General features: G+C 46.6%; 1 protein-coding gene across 1 annotated transcript in view; it reads right to left on the bottom strand.

Annotated features, from left to right (window-relative positions):
• Positions 1-21590, bottom strand: part of LOC130283202 (oocyte zinc finger protein XlCOF7.1-like) — a 66529-nt gene that overhangs the window by 2774 nt on the left and 42165 nt on the right. Inside the window, exons 13-14 of the mRNA XM_056532408.1 lie at positions 16769-16866; positions 7992-8100 (exon numbers count right to left, since the gene is read on the bottom strand). Of these exons, the coding sequence (XP_056388383.1) occupies positions 7992-8100; positions 16769-16866 (207 nt within the window). The remainder of the gene's footprint in view (positions 1-7991; positions 8101-16768; positions 16867-21590) is intronic.

Genomic DNA, 21590 nt, shown 5'->3' with positions numbered 1-21590 from the left:
ATATAGTGTTATTGATACCGTATGGTGAATGGAGCGGACGTAAAAAAAAAAACGCTAAATTGCTGCTTTTTTTCACATTTTATAAAAAAAATAATACAAAAATGTACTAAAGTTTTATATATACAAATGTGGTATCAATAAAAAGTACAGATCATGGCGCAAAAAATGAGCCCTCATACCGCCGCTTATACGGAGACATAAAAAAGTTATAGGTCATCAAAATAGAAGGATTTTAAACATACTAATTTGGTTAAAAAGTTTGCGATTTCTTTTAAGCGCAACAGTAATAGAAAAGTATGTTATCATGGGTATCATTTTAATCATATTGACCCACAGAATAAAGAACCAATGTCATTTTTACCGTAAATTGTACGGTGTGAAAACGAAACCTTCCAAAATTTGCAAAATTGCGGTTTTATTTTTAATTTCCCCACACAAACAGTATTTTTTGGTTGCGCCAGACAATTTATGGTAAAATGAGTGATGTCATTACGCAGGACAACTGGTCGCACAAAAAACAAGCCCTCATACCAGTCTGTGGATGAAAATATAAAAAAGCTAAGATTTTTAGAAGGAGGAAAAAATGAAAATGCAAAAAGGAGATTTTTTAACACTTACCGTAAAATCTCTTTCTCGAAGGATCCATTGGAGGACACAGACCGTGGGTGTATCTTGCTGTCTCTAGGAGGTGACACTATGGCAACAAAAACAGTTATCTCCTCCCAGCAGGATATACCCGCCTTCAGGCTCTGAGCTAGTCAGTTTAAGTTCCAGAGCAATAGGAGGAGACCAATAGGTCAAAGAAAGACCCAAAAACTGTCCGAGAACCAGAAGAAAAACATAACTGAACACACCCTCGGACAGAGAACCAAAGGAAAAAAAAACAAAAAGGGCGGGAGCTGTGTCCCCCAATGGATCCTTCGAGAAAGAGATTTTACGGTAAGTGTTAAAAAAATCTCGGCTCCATTGGGGGACACAGACAGTGGGACGTACCAAAGCCGTCCCTTGGGTGGGCAGATAAGTAATCAGGCAGACGGCCGATCCACTGTCGCCTGCAACACTTTACGCCCCAGACTAGCATCAGCCGATGCGAAGTATGAACCCGGTAAAACTTCGAGAAAGTGTACAAAGACGACCAGGAAGCTGCCTTGTAAATCTGCGAGACCGAGGCCCTATTCTGGAGAGCCCGGGATGCCCCCACAGAACACGTGGAATGAGCCACAACCCTGAAAGGAGGAATCTTCCCCTTACAGCGATAGGCTTCCGAAATGACGGACCGAATCCACCTAGAAATGGTGGCCTTGGAATTAGTTTGTCCCTTGCGACGACCTTCCGTAAAGACGAAAAAGGAAACGCACTGACGAAACGAAGAAGTGACAGAGATATAAGACCGAACAGCCCGAACAACGTCCAGCTTGTGTAGTAAGCGCTCCTTAGGATGCGAAGGAGCCGGATCCAAAAGACGGGAGGACAATGTCCTCATTAAAATGAAAAGCCGAGACCACCTTAAGCAAAAAGGAAGGATCTGGCTGAAAAACAACCTTGTCCTGGTCGATCAGCAGAAACGGAGAACTGCAGGAAAGAGCTGCTAATTCAGACACCCTCCGGATGCAGGTGATAGCCACAAGAAACGCCAGTTTCCAAGAAAGGAGGCGGAGAGACACCTCTCTGAGGGGCTCAAAGGGTACACCCTGGAGGGCACTCAGAACCAAGTTCAAATCCCAAGGAAAGTCCGGACATGAGAATTAGAAGCGAGGGGCCGCTGGAAAAGAACAGTAAGGGCCGAAACTTGACCTTTAAGGGAACTGAGAGACAATCCCAGCTCCAGCCCTGACTGTAAAAAGGAGAGGAGACGGGGAACTGAGAAGGTCACCGGGGAGAAGTCCTGAGCTTCACACCAACGAAAATAAGACCGACAAGTACGGTGGTAAATTCTAGCGGAGGAGGGCTTACGAGCCTTGAGCATGGTGTGAATGATATGTGAGGAGAACCCGCGGGCCCTCAAAACCGCGGTCTCAACCGCCACGCCGTCAAATGCAGCGACTGTAAAATGGGGTGGCAAAGAGGAACCCGAGAGAGAAGGTCCGGACGGAACGGAAGGCGCAGTGGAGCGTCGTCCAGGAGCCTGACTACGTCGGCATACCACGACCTTCGGGGCTAATCTGGAGCTACCAGAATGGCAGAAACGACCTCTGCCTTGAGCTTCCTCAGCACTCTGGGAAGGAGCGGAAGAAGAGGGAACAGATAAGGCAGAGCGAGCCCCGTCCAAGGAGTCACTAGGGCGTCCTCGGCCAAGGCCTGAGGGTCCCGGGACTTGGACACAAACAGAAGAATTTTCCGATTGTGCCGGAACGCGAAGAGGTCCACGTCCGGAAAGCCCCAGAGGTCGCATAGCTGCGTGAAGACCTCCGGATGAAGAGACCACTCGCCGGGGTCTGAGCGACTGAGGAAGTCCGCTTCCCAGTTGAGCGCTCCTGGAATGTGGATCGCCGAAATGACCGGAACCTTGCTTTCCGCCCAGATGAGAATCTTGGTCACCTCGGCCATGGCTGCCGAGCTGCGAGTGCCGCCTTGTCGATTTATGTACGCCACATCCGTGGCGTTGTCCGTCTGGACACGGACAGGACGGGACTGAAGCCGGGACTCACAAAGAAGAAGACAAAGAAGAATCGCCCGTAATTCCAATATGTTTATCGGAAGAAGGGTCTCCTGGGGAGCCCAGAGACCCTGAACCGTCCAATCCCTGAACACGCCGCCCCAGCCTGACAGGCTGGCATCCGTCGTAACCACCTGCCAATGAAGGGGAAGGGGCGAGCGGAGCCACCAGAGCAGAGACTGACGGACCCTGGGAGGGAGAGTAATCTGACGATTCAGGGACAGAGGTGACCTGTTCCATGGAGAAGGAATCGCCAGATGGAGGGGACGGTAATGGCTGCCACCATCCGACCTAGGACTTCCATACAAGTGCTGATGGAGACTGATACCTGAATCCGCAGGGAGCGGATCCCCTCCCGGAACGCCAGACACTTATCCGGCAGAAGATAAATTTGGGCAGAGACCGTGTCGAAGCGAAACCCCAGAAAGGTTAGAGACTGGGTAGGCCGGAAGACTGACTTATCCCGCTTGACCAGCCAGCCGAAACGAATCAGAGTGTGGAGAGTGACGACCAGATTCTCCAGAGTCTGGGCTCTGGATGGAGCCCTGATGAGAAGGTCGTCCAGATAGGGTATCACCGAGATGCCTCTCGACGGGCGCAAGGACCTTCGTAAAGACCCGAGGAGCCGTGGCTAGGCCGAAGGGGAGAGCTACAAATTGAAAGTGCCCCTCCGGAACCGCAAAGCGGAGGTACCGATGATGGCCCAGAAATATTAGCACATGGAGGTAGGCATCTTGATGTCCAGTGAGGAGAGGAACTCCCCCTGTTCCAGGGACGCCACCACCAAGCGGAGAGATTCCATCCGGAAGTGGCGGATGAGAAGATGACAGTTGAGACGCTTGAGGTCTAGGATTGGCCGTACAGAACCGTCCTTTTTGGGGACCACAAAGAGATTTGAATAGAAACCCCGAAAACGTTCCTCTCGGGGGATGGGAACAATGACCCCCTGGAGAAGCAGGGACTGGAGAGCCGCACGAAATTGCTTCGCCAGGGGAGGAGACCGGAATCGAAAAAAGTGATCCCTCGGAAGGGAGGCAAATTCGATTCGGTAACCGTTGGATACCACGTCCCTGACACAAGAGTCCTGAATGTATGAGGTCCAGATGTTTCGGAAAACAAAAGACGACCTCACACCCGCAAGGAAACAGCGGGTGGGGGCCTGACTTCATGCAGAAGTGGGTTTGCGGTTGCCCGATTTGGGCGCAAAACGGCCAGAGCGGTTGGAGTCCGACTTCCAGGACGGGCGTGCCCGAAACGAGGGAGCCTTCTTGTCCCTCGAGGGCGCCTGCCCGGACCCCTAATTGGAGCCAGAGGTCCGAAAGGACCAAAAGGAAAAAAAGACTTCCTTTGGGAAGTAGGACGAGCCTTATTTTGCGGTAACAAGGAACTCTCAACTACCGTTGCCTCGGAGATAATCTCATCAAGGCGTTTGCCAAGAAGATGGCCACCCGTAAAGGGAAGCTCAGTGAGAGACCTTTTGGAGGCGGCATCCGCATTCCAAGCCTTAAACCACAGCGGCAGAGGGCTGCTAGATGACCCACAGCAAAGGCAGAACAACGGGCTGCCTGCATGGAAGCTGCACATAAAAGGTCCTCAGCCTTAGCGCAACGGAGAGCCAGAGCAGATAGACCCTCTGGGGGGGATCCCACTAAGATATCCTGATGGAGCTGTTGACAACACTCCGACAGGGCCTTGGACACCCATGTCGAAGCGAAGATGGGAAAAAGAGAAGAGCCAGCTGCTTCAGTGGCGAACTTTGCTAAGGATTCTACCTTTTTGTCCACGGGATCCTTGAAGGCAGCGGCATCTGCCAGAGGCAGTGTAGTCGCCTTTGATATCCGGGAGATTGGTGGGTCCACAGAGGGAGGGAAGCCACCTTAGCGACAAAGTCCTTGTTAAATGGATAACGTTCCTGAGTTGCCTTGAATCCCGGAATCTCTTGTCTGGATGTTTCCATGCGGATTTCAGAATGTCGTCAAAGTCAGCGTGAGAGCTGAACCTTTGAGGTGCTGGCTTAGTACGATGAAAGGATACTCCTGGATTGACATCCGAAGATCCTGGGTCCTCCAAGTGAAAGGTGTCTCTTATGGCTGTAACCAATGAGTTCACCATAGCAATTGAGTCCGAGCGGTCCTCTGGGTCAGATGCCGGTTCGGAAGCCTCGTCCACTAGTTCACCAGGGGAATGTGAATGGGTAGAGGCAGTCTTGGAGTGGGGCGATCCAGATTGGGTACGCGGCTCTGGCGTGGCAGAGCGGCGACTCCGGGAACGTCCTCTAGAGGAGTGACGTTTGTGCCCAGATGATAGGGAGGGGCGGGACCCGCGAGGGGAACGCCCACGTCTATCCGAAGACTCAATGGAAGGGTCAGACGAGGCACCCCTAGCACGCTTGTGAGAGCGTGAGGTACGAGGGGACGAAGAGCGGGCCCTCTCAGAGGTCCTGGGACGGGATGACCCCTTCAAAGCGGCCAGTTCGCGGAAGGCCTCAGCCACCGAACGGGAGACTTGGGACAAGTCAGCCATACACTGGGTCAGGGAAGAAACCCAGGCTGGAGGAGCGGCTGAACCCACTGGACCGAAGGGGCATCAGGGGGCACCAGGGGGACTGGGGGAGCAGAGGAGCATGCAGAGCCAGAGGGCTCAGCAGAACCAGGTATCTAGGTAGTACAGTGCTTGCAGGTATAGTAAGTCACTAAGTTCCCAGGCTCCAGTTTAGAGGATGAACAGCCCTGGGTACGACATAAAGGGTTAAAAAGGAGAAGGCAGGCACTTCTCACCAGATCTGTGTCCCCTATTAGCTGCAGTGAGGAGACATTGCTCCGTGCAGCAGCTAGACTAATAAGGCCAGCCAATAGGGAGGGAGGGGCGTGCCTAGCACAAAGTAACTGACCCCTAAACACAGAGAATGGCACACCCGGCGCTGATTGGGCTCTGCTTCGCGCCTCTGAGAGGTCCCCCCAGTCAGTGGGCGGAGCTACAGCGTCAGGGAAGAAGTGTAATGGCGCCCGCTCCTTGTCCAGAGCGCCAAATAACTGTATATGCACTCGGGGGAACGGAGCGGGCGGCCAGAGCGCCGGCAGCCTCTGCCGGCGAAAAAGAAAGTAAAACTGAGCTGGCGCAGAAGCGCCCGGCTCATAACAGCGCCGCGGCTGCAGCCGGGTATAAGGCGCTCTGAAGGATATATATGCGCTCGGGCGCCTCTGCCGGATAACAGCGCCGCGGCAGCAGCCATGTATAAGGCGCTGTGAGGAGAGAAATAAGCTGGCGCTGAAAGCGCTCAAGCAGAAAAAAGCGCCGCGGCTGACAGCCGCATATGAGGCGCTCGGTAGAGTCCAAAAACACACAGCACACACACAATAAAGGAATCTTTGGAATAAACTGCTCCCCCAGCAAATCCAGCCCCTGTTAAAAAAAGTCCCAAAAACTGAGGTGGGCCAAGATAGGGGGTCTCCAGAGGTTGCGAGGCTGTACCTATGGAAAAAGTTACTTACCTCAGTCAGAAGAACTTACCTAATGGAGTCTTCAGTGAAGTCTTCAGCCAGCTTATGGTCCCTGCATCACGGTTGGCTGCTATGCGCGAGCGAGGCGAGCAGAGACATAGGGGGACTCGGACCCATGAGGTACCACCCAGGCGCTGGCCATTGGCGAGGGGGGGGGTTAACAGTGCATATATGCAATGTCTGTGCCCCCTTACTCGCAATGGGGAAACAGGGAACCGCAGTCCCTGAGTCCCCACCTGAAAACAGAAAAGAAAAGGAATTAAAAAACTAACACGTCATTAACTAGGAAAACAAAAAATCAGAAGACCTGGTCTGGAGCAACCCAGATCATGTCCCACCTCCTTAGACACTAAGCTTAAACTGATTAGCTCAGAGCCTGAAGGCGGGTATATCCTGCTGGGAGGAGCCGACTGTTTTTGTTGCCATAGTGTCACCTCCTAGAGACTGCAAGATACACCCACTGTCTGTGTCCCCCAATGGAGCCGATAGAGAAAATAAAATTGGCCTGGTCCTTAAAGGGGTACTCCGCCCCTGGCATCTTATCCCCTATCCAAAGGATAGGGGATAAGATGTTAGATCGCCGTGGTCCCGCTGCTGGGGACCCCGGGGATCGCCGCTGCGGCACCCCGCCATCATTACTGCACAGAGCAAGTTCGCTCTGTACGTAATGATGGGCGAAACAGGGGCAAGAGCAGCGTGACGTCATGGCTCCGCCCCTCATGACATCACGGCCCGTCCCCTTAATGCAAGTCTATGGCAAGGGGGCATGACGACCGCCATGCCCCCTCCCATAGACTTGTATAGACGGGGGCGGGCCGTGACGTCACGATGGGGTGGAGCCGTGACGTAACGATGCTCCGGCCCCTGTATTGCCCGTCATTCCGTGCAGAGCGATCTCGCTCTGCGCAGTAATGATAGCGGGGTGCTGCAGCAGCGATCCCCGGGGTCCCCAGGATAAGATGTCTAGGGGCGGAGTACCCCTTTAAGGTCAAAATGTGCTTGGTCCTTAAGGGGTTAAAGGAGTACTAAAACATCTTATCCCCTATCCAAAGGATAGGTGATAAGATGTCTGATCGCAGGGGTCCCGCCGCTGGGCACGGGCACCCCTGTCAACCATGCACGTAGCGAACTCCGCTCTGTCCCGGGTGACTGCGACTACAGCTGCCACATCCCCTCCATTCATGTCTATGGGAAGAGGCGTGACGGCTACACACTATCCGTCACGCCCAGTACAATAGACATGAATGGAGGGGGCGTGGCGTGACATCACGAATGCAGACGCTCCAAGCTTCTGTGTTTCGGACGCCGCTGCTGGCCCGTTCCCCCAGTGGAGGGGCCCCCCGCAATCCTTTGGAGAGGGGATAAGATGTTTTTCGGCGGAGTACCCCTTTAAGCACTGCCTAAAAAGAAGGCCATTCTAGTATTTAGAGATTTAGTAAGCTCAATATGCTAAAATCCTGGCTTACTTTGTTCATATTCATGCCTTGAATACGATTTATCATGTAATTTTGACACTTCTGTAACTCAGCAGAGAGTTTTGTTTTGAAAAATGTATGAATAAAGAGTGTTGCTTGGGGGAAATGGGGTCAGGTAAACAATTTTGGCACATGATATCAATTTTAGAAACAAAGTGGTGGAGTAATAAAGAAAGAAGTGTCTAATGTGTCTAGAAAGCTGTGCCAAATCTTGTGTGTGGTACATTGTTATTTGCCTGACTGTCTGTTTCAAGCTGCCTAAATTTAGGAAAGTAAAAATAAATCTGCCCTATGGTGCTTCTCATTTTCCTCAAAAATAAAAAATAAATTTCCTGTAAAACAACGCCATGGCTTACTCACCTGGGGTTATATGTACCGGACTTTCCTCTTCTTTACACTGCTCATCACTCATATAGGTCTCTTCTGTACTCTGTATACCCTCAACTTTAAATGTATTCATATCTTCATCCTAAGGGACAGAATAAAGTTATTTTTTTTTAACAGTTTTCTAAAAATCACTAAAATTGTACAATGATACTGTGGTAGGGAAACTACAACCTCTGGCAAAAATTATGGAATTAGCACATTTAAAATGTTTACCCAGGTAGTAAATATACTAAGCAAACATATGATACAAAACAATGTTTAATGGATTGTTTGGGGAAAATTAATTATATGAGACTAAGTAGCCACTATATCAGTGGTCTTCAACCTGCGGACCTCCAGATGTTGCAAAACTACAACTCCCAGCATGCCCGGACAGCCAACGGCTGTCCGGGCATGCTGGGCGTTGTAGTTTTTGGCAACATCTGGAGATCCGCAGGTTGAAGACCACTGCACTATATGGTGGAATACATTTGTTAATGATCGGGAAGGGGTGTATACAGATAATCCTGCTCCATATAAGGTGGGTGTCAGCTGATAGCGGCTAACACCTGCCGCTAAAGGCCAATATTATCGATCACACTGATGCCAGTCATTTAGCTCCCTAAGTGCCACAATCAAAAGTGATCGCAACATTTAGGGGGCTATCTGAAAAGTGCCACTCCTGTTCGATCTCTGATCAGGACCCCTGCAATGCAATTGACGAGTGCCAATCGAGCTGTATATTGAAATGATTGCTTATAAGCGTACTTCCGATGATGGTCTCGGTGGCAGGTTATCTGCTTTAATTTTGCGGCAACTTTGTAGCCCGAGACTAACGTGATCAGGAGACAGACAAACATGTGTGGGACCTCCTACAAATATCTCTACTGGTCGCATTATTTTTGGGGCCAGTCTCAGACTATGAAGTTTCTGCTAAATTTAAACAGATATCCTGCCCCACCATCATTGGAGGTACGCTTTATAGGGGTACTCCGGTGGAAAACTTTATTTTATTTTTTATTTTTAATCAACTGGTGCCAGAAAGTTAAACAGATTTGTAAATGACTTCTATTAAAAAATCTTAATTCTTTCAGTACTTATTAGCTGCTGAATACTACAGAGGAAATTATTTTCTTTTTGGAACACAGAGCTCTCTGCTGACATCACAAGCACAGTGCTCTCTTCTGACATCATGACCACAGTGCTCTCTGCTGACACCTTTGTCCATTTTAAGAACAGGAGAAAATCCCCATAGTAAACATATGCTGCTCTGTACAGTTCCTAAAATGGACAGGGATGTCAGCAGAGAGCACTGTGCTCGTGATGTCAGCAGTGAGCACTGTGTTCCAAAAAGAAAAGAATTTCCTCCGTAGTATTCAGTAGCTAATAAGTACTGAAAGGATGAAGATTATTTTAATAGAAGTAATTTACAAATCTGTTCAACTTTCTGGCACCAGTTGATTTAAAAAAATAAAAAAATAAAATAAAATAAAAAGTTTTCCACCGTAGTACCCCTTTAAACTTAAATGTGCACTGTCACCAATTTTTTTTCTTGATATGTTGTAGTACTTATGCACTACAACATACCTCTAATATACTTTTATTATTTTTTTTCCATTAAAATTGTTTAATTTACATTTAAAAATCGACCACTAGCAGCCTAGCGTGACGTCAGGCTTGAATTAGGACCGATCCCAGCCGGGCATCGGTCCTAATTCAGTCAGGCTGAGCTTGCTCCCTGCCTGTCAATCAGACAGACGGGAGCGAGCACTTTGAAGGAAGTGGATGCGCGCAGGCTCCCGGGGACAAGGTAAAATATTATGCCGGGGGGGGGGCGGGGGGGTTGCGTGTTCACCTATACAGTATGCCTCCAGTTTCCCCACTATAACTCCCAGCATGTCCTGACAGCCAATAGATGTCAGGGCAAGCTGGGAGTTGTAGTGGGGAAACAGCTAGAGGGACACTGAATAGGTTAACTAAGGGGGGGGAGGGGGAGTAGGTTGAGCAGCGCGGGGGGGGGGGGGGGGGTTGCGGGCTGCGTGGCGGGGAGCGGGATGTGCAGCCATCACAGATACGGTGTTCCCCTATACAGTATGCCTCCAGTTGTTTTCCCACTACAACTCCCAGCATGCCCTGACAGCCAATAGATGTCAGGGCAAGCAGGGAGTTGCAGTGGGGAAACAGCTGGAGGCACACTGTATAGGTGAACTACGGGCGGAAGTGTCGGCCCCAGCAGGCATCAGTGACGTCGTGCCTGCTGGGAAAGTCTGCCTGGTAGTGAGCACACTGCCAGGCAGACAAAAGGCATTTTTAATATGTAAAAAAAAAATTTAAGGCAGGGAGGGGGTTAGGGATAGATGGGCAATAGGCAGGGACAGAAAAAAGCAAAAAAGTGATGGTGGGAGCTACCCTTTTTTTTTTTTTTTTACAATTTTATAAGCAACTAGCTTTTGCCCGCAGCTTCGCTCGTGTTAAATTTGGGGTAACATAGATTTACTTTTTAAGATCCTATAGTAATGAGGCCCCTCTGGGTAAAGTCTACGGGCATCCAAACAACCCGAAACAGTATATCTGCTGTTTTATGGAATTGAAGATCAAAATTTTTGGAGGACTTTTACCGAGTCTGCACGCAGGGGAACCCGCCTTCTCGTGCTGCTTATATACTGCCAACAGTCCTCATATCCCATCCTCATATCCCGACCCCCTATCCCGTCCTCCTATCTTGACCTCCTATCCCGTCCTCCTATCTTGACCTCCTATCCCGACCTCCTATCTCGACCTCATATCCCGTCCTCCTATCTTGACCTCCTATCCCGTCCTCCTATCTTGACCTCCTATCCCGTCCTCCTATCCCGACCTCCTATCTCGACCTCCTATCCCGTCCTCCTATCTCGACCTCCTAACCCGACCTACTATCCCATCCTCCTATCTCGACCTCAAATCCCATCCTCCTAAGTCGACCTCCTATCACGACCTCCTATCGCGATCATCCTGTCCTCCTTTCTCGACCTCCTATTTCGACCTGCTATCTCGACCTATCCTATATTTTAAGTCGACATATAAGTAACATGTGACCAAGTATTATCGAAATATCTCCAGCAGTTTTGAAGTTATGCAGTAACATATATTTCCCATAGACTTGTATGGGACTTTAAAAAAAACAAAACAAAAAAAAACGTCTTAAAAACAACACTTCAGGTTTCTAGGTCCAAGGGTTTAGGCTGGGCGTTGATGAATCAGTGAGTCAGGTCTTTTTATATATAAGATTATTTTAACCCCTTAAGGACGCAGGACGTAAATGTACGCCCTGGTGAGCTGGTACTTAACGCACCAGGACATACATTTACGTCCTAAGCATCGGAGCGATGCCTGGATCATGTGCGGCAGGTCCCAGCTGCTGATCGCAGGAAGGGACCCGCCCGTAATGGCGGACATCCGCGATCCCGCGGATGTCCGCCATTAACCCCTCAGATGCCGTGATCAATACAGATCACGGCATCTGCAGCATCGCTGTTACTAAACTGGATGATCGGATCACCCGCAGCGCTGCCGCAGCGATCCGATCATCCAGCACGGTAGCCGGAGGTCCCCTCACCTGGCTCCGCTGCATTCCCGGCATCTTCTGCTCTGATCTGCCTTCCCGCAGACCAGATCAGAAGATGACCGATAATGCTGATCAGTGCTGTGTCCTATACATAGCACTGCACAGTATTAGCAATCGAATGATTGCTATAAATAGTCCCCTATGGGGACTATTAAAGTGGAAAAATAAAAGTTAAAAAAAATTTAACCCCCCCCTCCCCCAATAAAAACGTAAATTGTTCCATTTTCCCTATTTCACCCCCAAAAAGTGTTAAAAAATATTTTATATACATATTTGGTATCGCCGCGTGCGTAAATATCTGAACTATTAAAATAAAATGTTAATGTGGCACCAGTTGATTAAAAAAAAAAAATAAATAAAAAAAAAAGTTTTCCACCGTAGTACCCCTTTAAACTTTAAAAAAATGTGTTTGTTTTTTTTTTACAATTTTATAAGCAACTAGCTTTTGCCCGCGGCTTCACTCGCTTTAAATTTGGGGTAACATAGATTTACTTTTTAAGATCCTATAGTAATGAGGCCGCTCTGGGTAAAGTCTACGGGCATCCAAACAACCCGAAACATTACATCTGCTGTTTCATGGAATTGAAGATCGACATCCTTTGAGGACTTTTACCGAGTCTGCGCGCAGGGGAACCCGCCTTCTCGCGCTGCTTATATACTGCCAACAGTCCTCATATCCCGTCCTCCTATCTTGACCTCCTATCTCGACCTCCTATCTCCACCTCCTATTCCGACCTCCTATCCCGACCTTATATCCCATCCCCCTAACTCGACCTCCTATTACTACCTCCTATCCCGATCATCCCGTCCTCCTATCTCGACCTGCTATCCTGACCTCCCATTCCGTCCTCATATCCCGACCTGTAATATGTGTACCAGATAGTGAAATATCTCCAGCCGTACTGAAGTTATGTGGGAACATACATTTCCCATTGATTTGCATGGGACTTTAAACAAAAACCCCGACCCTCACAAATGGGGGTAGTTAAGGGTTAAATTAACTATCCTATATTTTAAGTGGACATATAAGTAACATGTGACCAAGTATTATCGAAATATCTCCAGCCGTTTGGAAGTTATGCTGTAACATATATTTCCCATAGACTTGTATGAGACTTGAAAAAATAAAACCCCAACCCCTTTTTTTACCCCCTTAACCCCTTAAGGACCAGGCCATTTTATACCTTAAGGACTGGAGCGTTTTTTGCAATTCTGACCACTGTCACTTTAAACATTAATAACTCTGGAATGCTTTTAGTTATCATTCTGATTCCGAGATTGTTTTTTCGTGACATATTCTACTTTAACTTAGTGGTAAAATTTTATGGTAACTTGCATCCTTTCTTGGTGAAAAATCCCAAAATTTGATGAAAAAAATGAAAATTTTGCATTTTTCTAACTTTGAAGCTCTCTGCTTGTAAGGAAAATTGATATTCAAAATATATTTTTTTTGGGTTCACATATACAATATGTCTACTTTATGTTTGCATCATAAAATGTATGAGTTTTTACTTTTGGAAGACACTAGAGGGCTTCAAAGTTCAGTAGCAATTTTGAAATTTTTCACAAAATTTTCAAACTCACTATTTTTCAGGGACCAGTTCAGTTTTGAAGTGGATTTGAAGGGTCTTCATATTAGAAATACCCCATAAAAGACCCCATTATAAAAACTACACCCCCTAAAGTATTCAAAAAAACATTCAGTAAGTGTATTAACCCTTTAGGTGTTTCACAGGAATAGCAGCAAAGTGAAGGAGAAAATTCAAAATCTTCATTTTTTACACTCGCATGTTCTTGTAGACCCAATTTTTGAATTTTTGTAAGGGGTAAAAAGGAGAAAATTTTTACTTGTATTTGAAGCCCAATTTCTCTCGAGTAAGCACATACCTCATATGTCTAGGTTAATTGTTCGGCGGGCGCAGTAGAGGGCTCAGAAGGGAAGGAGCGACAAATGGTTTTTGGGGGGCATGCCGCATTTAGGAAGCCCCTATGGTGCCAGGACAGCAAAAAAAAAAACACATGGCATACCATTTTGGAAACTAGACCCCTCAGGGAACGTAACAAGGGGTAAAGTGAACCTTAATATCCTACAGGTGATTCACGACTTTTGCATATGTAAAAAAAATATATATTTTTTTAACCTAAAATGCTTGGTTTCCCAAAAATTTTACATTTTTAAAAAGGGTAATAGCAGAAAATACCCCCCAAAATTTGAAGCCCAATTTCTCCCGATACAGAAAACACCTCGCATGGGGGTGAAAAGTGCTCTGCTGGTGCACTACAGGTCTCAGAAGAGAAGGAGTCACATTTGGCTTTTTGAAAGCAAATTTTGCTCTGGGGGCATGCCGCATTTAGGAAGCCCCTATGGTGCCAGAACAGCAAAAAAAAAACACATGGCATACCATTTTGGAAACTAGACCCCTCGGGGAACGTAACAAGGGGTAACGTGAACCTTAATGCCCTACAGGTGTTTCACGACTTTTGCATATGTAAAATAAAATATTTTTTTTTACCTAAAATGCTTGTTTTCCCAAAATGTTTACATTTTTAAAAAGGGTAATAGCGGAAAATACCCCCCAAAATTTGAAGCCCAATTTCTCCCGATTCAGAAAACACCCCATATGGGGGTGAAAAGTGCTCTGCTGGCGCACTACAGGTCTCAGAAGAGAAGGAGTAACATTTGGCTTTTTGAAAGCGAATTTTGCTCTGGGGGCATGCCGCATTTAGGAAGCCCCTATGGTGCCAGGACAGCAAAAAAAAAAACACATGGCATACCATTTTGGAAACTAGACCCGTCGGGGAACGTAACAAGGGGTAATTTGAACCTTAATACCCTACAGGTGTTTCACGACTTTTGCAAATGTAAAAAAATATATATTTTTTTTACCTAAAATGCTTGGTTTCCCAAAAATTTTACATTTTTTAAAAGGGTAATAGCAGAAAATACCCCCCAAAATTTGAAGCCCAATTTCTCCCGAGTACGGCGATACCCCATATGTGGCCCTAAACTGTTGCCTTGAAATATGACAGCGCTCCAAAGTGAGAGCGCCATGCGCATTTGAGGCCTAAATTAGGGACTTGCATAGGGGTGGACATAGGGCTATTCTACGCCAGTGATTCCCAAACAGGGTGCCTCCAGCTGTTGTAAAACTCCCAGCATGCCTGGACAGTCAACGGCTATCTGGCAATACTGGGAGTAGTTGTTTTGCAACAGCTGGAGGCTCCGTTTTGGAAACAGTGGCGTACCAGACGTTTTTCATTTTTATTGGGGAGGGGGGTTGTATAGGGGTATGTGTATATGTAGTGTTTTTTACTTTTTATTTTATTGTGTGTTAGTGTAGTGTAGTGTTTTTAGGGTACAGTCGCACGGGCGGGGGGTTCACAGTAGTTTCTCGCTGGCAGTTTGAGCTGCGGCAGAAATTTTGCCGCACCTCAAACTTGCATCCAGATACTTACTGTAATCCTCCGCCCATGTGAGTGTACCCTGTACATTCACATTGGGGGGGGGGGAACATCCAGCTGTTGCAAAACTACAACTCCCACCATGTACGGTCTATCAGTGCATGCTGGGAGTTGTAGTTTTGCAACAGCTGGAGGCACACTGGTTGTGAAACACCGAGTTTGGTAACAAACTCAGTGTTTTGCAACCAGTGTGCCTTCAGCTGTTGCAAAAGCTACAACCCCCAGCATGTACGGACAGCGGAAGGGCATGCTGGGTGTTGTAGTTATGCAACAGCTGGAGGCATACTACTTTGGCTGGTAATTGTAGTTATGCAACAGCTGGAGACACACTGGTTTGCTACTTAACTCAGTGTGCCTTCAGCTGTTGCAAAACTACAACTCTCAGCAGTCACCGACAGCCAACGGGCATGCTGGGAGTTGTAGTTATGCAACCAACAGATGCACCACTACAACTCCCAGCATGCACTTTAGCTGATTGTGCAAGCTGTGAGTTGTAGTTACACAACAGCTGAAGGTACACTTTTCCATAGAAAGAATGTGCCTCCAGCTGTTGCAAAACTACAAGTCCCAGCATGCCCATAAGGGCATGCTGGGAGTTGTGGTGGTCTGCCTCCTGCTGTTGCATAACTACAGCTCCCAGCATGCCCTTTTTGCATGCTGGGAGCTGTTGCTAAGCAACAGCAGGAGGCTGTCACTCACCTCCAACGTTCCAGCCGCATCAGGTCAGTCCCTCGTCGTCTCCGCCGCCGCCGCTGCTCCTGGGGCCCCGATCCCAACAGGGGCGCCGGGGATCGGGGTCCCCAGCACCCGGGGTGCACGTCCCGCACCCGCTCACGTCCTCCGGAAGAGGGGCGGAGCGGGTTGCGGGAGTGACACCCGCAGCAGGCGCCCCGATTGGTCGGCCGGTAATCCGGCCGACGAATCAGGGCGATCGTGAGGTGGCACCAGTGCCACCTCACCCCTGCTGGCTCTGGCTGATCGGGGCCGTCTCTGACGGCCCCGATCAGCCAATAATTCCGGGTCACCGGGTCACTGGAGACCCGATTGACCCGGAATCCGCCGCAGATCGCTGGACTGAATTGTCCAGCGATCTGCGGCCATCGCCGACATGGGGGGTCATAATGACCCCCCTGGGCGATATGCCCCGATGCCTGCTGAACGATTTCAGCAGGCATCGGGGACCGGCTCCGCTCCAGATGGTTGCGGGGGGCCGGTAAAACACATGACGTTCTCATACGTAATGTGTCCTTAAGGACTCGGAAATGGAGACGTATGAGAACGTCATGTGTCCTTAAGGGGTTAAGGACTCGGAAATGGAGACGTATGAGAACGTCATGTGTCCTTAAGGGGTTAAGGGTGGAATTTCGGAAATTCCTTTCTTATTCCTTGTCTACATCTTAAAAACAACACTTGTGCAAAAATTCAGGTTTCTAGGTCCAAGGGTTTAGGCTGGGCGTTGATGAGTCAGAGTCGGGTCTTTTTATATATATATATATATATATATATATATATATATATAAGATCATTTTAATTGTTATACCAAAATCAATGCCCTGTTGTCCCTTTTTGAATATTTAGTGGCAACATATAAAAAAAAAAAAAACTAAATTCAGTGGCAACATTTTTTTTCAGTTTCAATCGACTTTTTATGGTAAAATAAAAGGTGTCAATGCAAAGTATTTAATAAGACCTTAGCTCCATCTACCTGACGATCCTGTGCAGTAATGTGAATCTCCTCTTGCCAGCACTGGGAAAACATAGGACTTGAACAAGTCTCTGGGGGACTGCTGTCACTTGGTACATCTGTAGGAAACACACATACAGTGACTACATTCATAGGTAAATGAAATTATGTTGTGTCTCAGTGATCCTCAGTGACATTGCTCCCTGCTTTCCAATTTATAAATCTCCTCTTACCAGGTGATGTAAGCAGCTTGTGCTCCATTGTACATCCTTAAAGGGGTACTCCACTGGGCAGCGTTCCGAACATTTCGAACGCTGTGTGCGCGCTGCGGGAGTCGGCCACACCCCCTCAACGCAAGTCTCTGGGAAGGGGCGTGACATTTGCCACGCCCCCTCCCAGAGACTGGCATTGAGGGGGCGTGGCCGAATCCCACAGCACGCACACAGCGTTCAGAACTAAATATTCCGAATGCTGGCCAGTGGAGTACCCCTTTAATGGGGTACTCCGGTGGAAAACGTTTTTTTTTTTTTTTTTTTTTAAATCAACTGGTGCCAAAAAGTTAAACAGATTTGTAAATTAATTCATCCACAACGAGAAAAGAAGTGCAGGGCACTCACCATTTGATGCTTTAGTGTTCTTTATCCAGTAGATCTTGTTACATCAGTGCGGTTAGACGCTAAACAGGGGTGTATTTCGGGGCTACGGTCTGTTTCTCGCGATATTTGCGCTTCAACAGGCCCACGTCATCACGCTTGTTAGCACGTCTTAAATAGTCCCACCCGACGTTGCCATGGGAACCCCACAACAACCAGTACAAAAGTAAGTGATTTAAAACATTCTAAAAACAAATGTGATTCAAAGGGAAATTGTTACAATAATGCATTAAGTTCGGTCTTATCATTAAGACCTATACAGCCCATAGCTTCCAGACGGAGAATACCATCCTGAATAATTGGAATTTATTGCAAAATGATGAGGATTTGGCTAAATTTACTAAAGAAAGACCATTAATAACATATAAGAAGAATCAAACTATCGGTGGGTTATTGAAAAAACAAAAACAGAAGAAATGTGAAAAAAATTGGGATTGGCTGTCTGAACAGAGGCCAAAGGGCAATTATGCCTGCGGCTCCTGTTCATTTTGCCACCTTAATTCGAGGGCAAAGAACATAAACCTGAACGGATACAATGTGCAAGTGAAACAATTGATAACTTGTAGGTCTCCATTTATTGTGTATGCATTAACCTGTAAATGTAACCGATTTTATATCGGTAAAACGAAAAGACCTTTGTTCCATCACATTCGCGAGCATGTCCGCTCTTTGAAAACCGGCACAGGAGCTCTGCGCTTCATTGAACATATCAATGAAGCTCATAGTGGAGAAACAGAGCCTTTCAAGTTTACCGGGATTGAAAGGGTGGAATATGCGAACGAAGGCTGGAACAAAGACGATCTGCTGATAAAAGAAAAGAAACCAGATGGATTCTCCGTCTGGAAGCTATGGGCTGTATAGGTCTTAATGATAAGACTGAACTCTTAATGCATTATTGTAACAATTTCCCTTTGAATCACTTTTGTTTTTAGAATGTTTTAAATCACTCACTTTTGTACTGGTTGTTGTGGGGTTCCCATGACAACATCGGGTGGGACTATTTAAGACGTGCTAACAAGCGTGATGACGTGGGCCTGTTGAAGCGCAACTATCACGAGAAACGGCCCGTAGCCCCCAAATACACCCCTGTTTAGCGTCTAACCGCACTGATGTAACAAGATCTACTGAATAATGAACACTAAAGCATCAAATGGTGAGTGCCCTGCACTTCTTTTCTTGTTGTGGATGAAGTTGTATATATGCCGGTGACTATATTGCAGTGAGCACAACCAGTGAAACTTTATTAGGATCTGCTATAAGGTGAGCGTCTGAAGAGCATAGGTGCTTGAGCCGGGCAGTGCCGGGTGCACTTTTTTGATTGAATCAAGATTTGTAAATTACTTCTATTAAAAAATCTTAATCCTTCCAGTACTTATTAGCTGCTGAATACTACAGAGGAAATTATTTTCTTTTTGAAACACAGAGCTGTCTGCTGACATCTCTGCCCATTTTAAGAACTGTCCAGAGTAGGAGAAAATCCCCATAGCAAACATATGCTGCTCTGCAGTTCCTAAAATGGACAGAGGTGTCAGCAGAGAGCACTGTGCTCATGATGTCAGCAGAGAGCTCTGTGTTCCAAAAAGAAAATAATTTCCTTTGTAGTATTCAGCAGCTAATAAGTACTGGAAGGATTAAGATTTTTTAATAGAAGTAATTTACAAATCTGTTTAACTTTTTGGCACCAGTTGATTTATATATATATATATATATATATATATATATATATATATATATATATATATATATATAAATATATATATAAAAAAAAAATTCCACCAGAGTCATCTGCCTGATTCCCTGCTAATGCTGTTCTGATGGTGCCCAATCCCCACTACCCACCACTTTCTGCTCCTCTTCTAGACACAAGGAAATGCATGCTCAGTCAATTAATGGCTGAGGTAGGTCACCGCTTGCATGTTAATACAAAACCAGGAAGCAGTAGCAAAGACTGGGCACTTTGATAACTGCAGTGACGGATGGGACAGGTGGGCGTTTTTTTTTTTTTTAACTGAAGCCTGGCTGCTTTTAATAAAACAAATGACATGCTGGTCACCCTCTTTACTTCTTTAAAGGGGTACTTCGCCTCTAGACCGTCACTCCCCCTCGCAGAGACTTGCATTGAGGGGGTGCGGCCGTGACCATGACTTCACGAGCCTCCGCCCCGCCAGTAATCCGGCATGGAGCAAAGTATACTCCGAGCACCGGATGTCTGTGGTGCCGCAGCCGAGATCACAAGGGTCCCCAGCCATCAGACATCTTATCCCCTATCCTTTGGATAGGAGATAAGATGTCTAGGGGCAGAGAACCCCTTAAACTATCTTTATGCAGTTTACAACAGGAATTATGGGACTCCAGATATTCAGTTCTACTCTTGCCAGAGTGTATAACTGATAAGTTAGTCAGATTTATTTCAACTTTCTTAATGTTGAGTTTTGACCAATTTTAAAATCTTTGTTTGCCATCAGTGAAAAAGAACACATTTTTACACGTTTACATTCAGAGCCAGCAAACCTATCCAGCTTTAGTCCTTCTCTCAGTTAAGTGGATACAATTCAGAAGCCTGGATTCCAGAAGGACATTTTGCAGCAAAACTACCAGATTAATTTGTGTTTCTGCTGCGTATTATTTATAATACAGACTGAGTGCATTTGTGATCACTTCTCAGATGAGAGTTTTCAGGTGAAGCTGATCGCTCAGAGTTTCTAAGGCTGGGTTCACACTGCATTTACTCAGAGGTATATGTTAGCATCCCGTCAAATAAGTACAGTCATGGCCGTAAATGTTGGCACCCCTGAAGTTTTTCTAGAAAATGAAGTATTTCTCACAGAAAAGGATTGCAGTAACACATGTTTTGCTATACACATGTTTATTCCCTGTGTGTATTGGAACTAAACCAAAAAGGGAGGAAAAAAGCAACTTGGACATAATGTCACACCAAACTCCAAAAATGGGCTGGACAAAATTATTGGCACCCTTAACTTCATATTTGGTTGCACACCCTTTGGAAAAAATAACTGAAATCAGTCACTTCCTATAACCATCAATAAGATTCTTACACCTCTCAGCCGGAATGTTGGACCACTCATCCTTTGCAAACTGCTCCAGGTCTCTCTTATTGGAAGGCGCCTTTTCCCAACAGCAATTTTAAGATCTCTCCACAGGTGTTCAATGGATTTAGATCTGGACTCATTGCTGCCACTTCAGAACTCTCCAGCACTTTGTTGCCATCCATTTCTGGGTGCTTTTTGACGTATGTTTGGGGTGATTGTCCTGCTGGAAGACCCAAGATCTCAGATGCAAACCCAGCTTTCTGACACTGGGTTGTACAGTGTGACCCAAAATCTGTTGGTAATTCTCAGATTTCATGATGCCTTGCACACATTCAAGGCACCCAGTGCCAGAGGCAGCAAAACAACCCCAAAATATCATTGAACCTCCACCATATTTCACTGTAGGTACTGTGTTCTTTTCTTTGTAGGCCTCATTCCATTTTTGGTAAACAGTAGAATGATGTGCTTTACCAAAAAGCTCTATCTTGGTCTCATCTGTCCACAAAACGTTTTCCCAGAAGGATTTTGGCTTACTCAAGTTCATTTTGGCAAAATGTAGTCTTGCTTTTTTATGTCTATGTGTAAGCAGTGGGGTCCTCCTGGGTCTCCTGCCATAGCGTTTCATTTCATTTAAATGTCGACGGATAGTTTGCGCTAACACTGATGCTCCCTGAGCCTGCAGGACAGGTTGAATATCTTTGGAACTTGTTTGGGGCTGCTTATCCACCATCCGGACTATCCTGCGTTGACACCTTTGCATCAATTTTTCTCTTCCGTCAACGCCCAGGGAGATTAGCTACAGTGCCATGGGTTGCAAACTTCTTGATAATATTGCGCACTGTGGACAAAGGCAAATTTAGATCTCTGGAGATGGACTTGTAACCTTGAGATTGTTGATATTTTTCCACAATTCTGGTTCTCAAGTCCTCAGACAGTTCTCTTCTCCTCTTTCTGTTGTCCATGCTTAGTGCGGCACACACAGACACACAATACAAAGACTAAGTGAACTTCTCTCCGTTTTATCTGCTTTACGGTGTGATTTTTATATTGCCCACAACTGTTACTTGTCCCAGGTGAGTTTAAAGGAGCATCACATGCTTCAAAACAATTTAATTTTTCCACAATTTAGAAAGGGTGCCA

This window comes from Hyla sarda, chromosome 7, assembly GCF_029499605.1.
Source record: "Hyla sarda isolate aHylSar1 chromosome 7, aHylSar1.hap1, whole genome shotgun sequence".
In the NCBI taxonomy this organism is placed as follows: domain Eukaryota; kingdom Metazoa; phylum Chordata; class Amphibia; order Anura; family Hylidae; genus Hyla; species Hyla sarda.
Note: the sequence above shows the minus strand (reverse complement) of the source record. Positions and strands in the feature narration are given on the sequence as shown.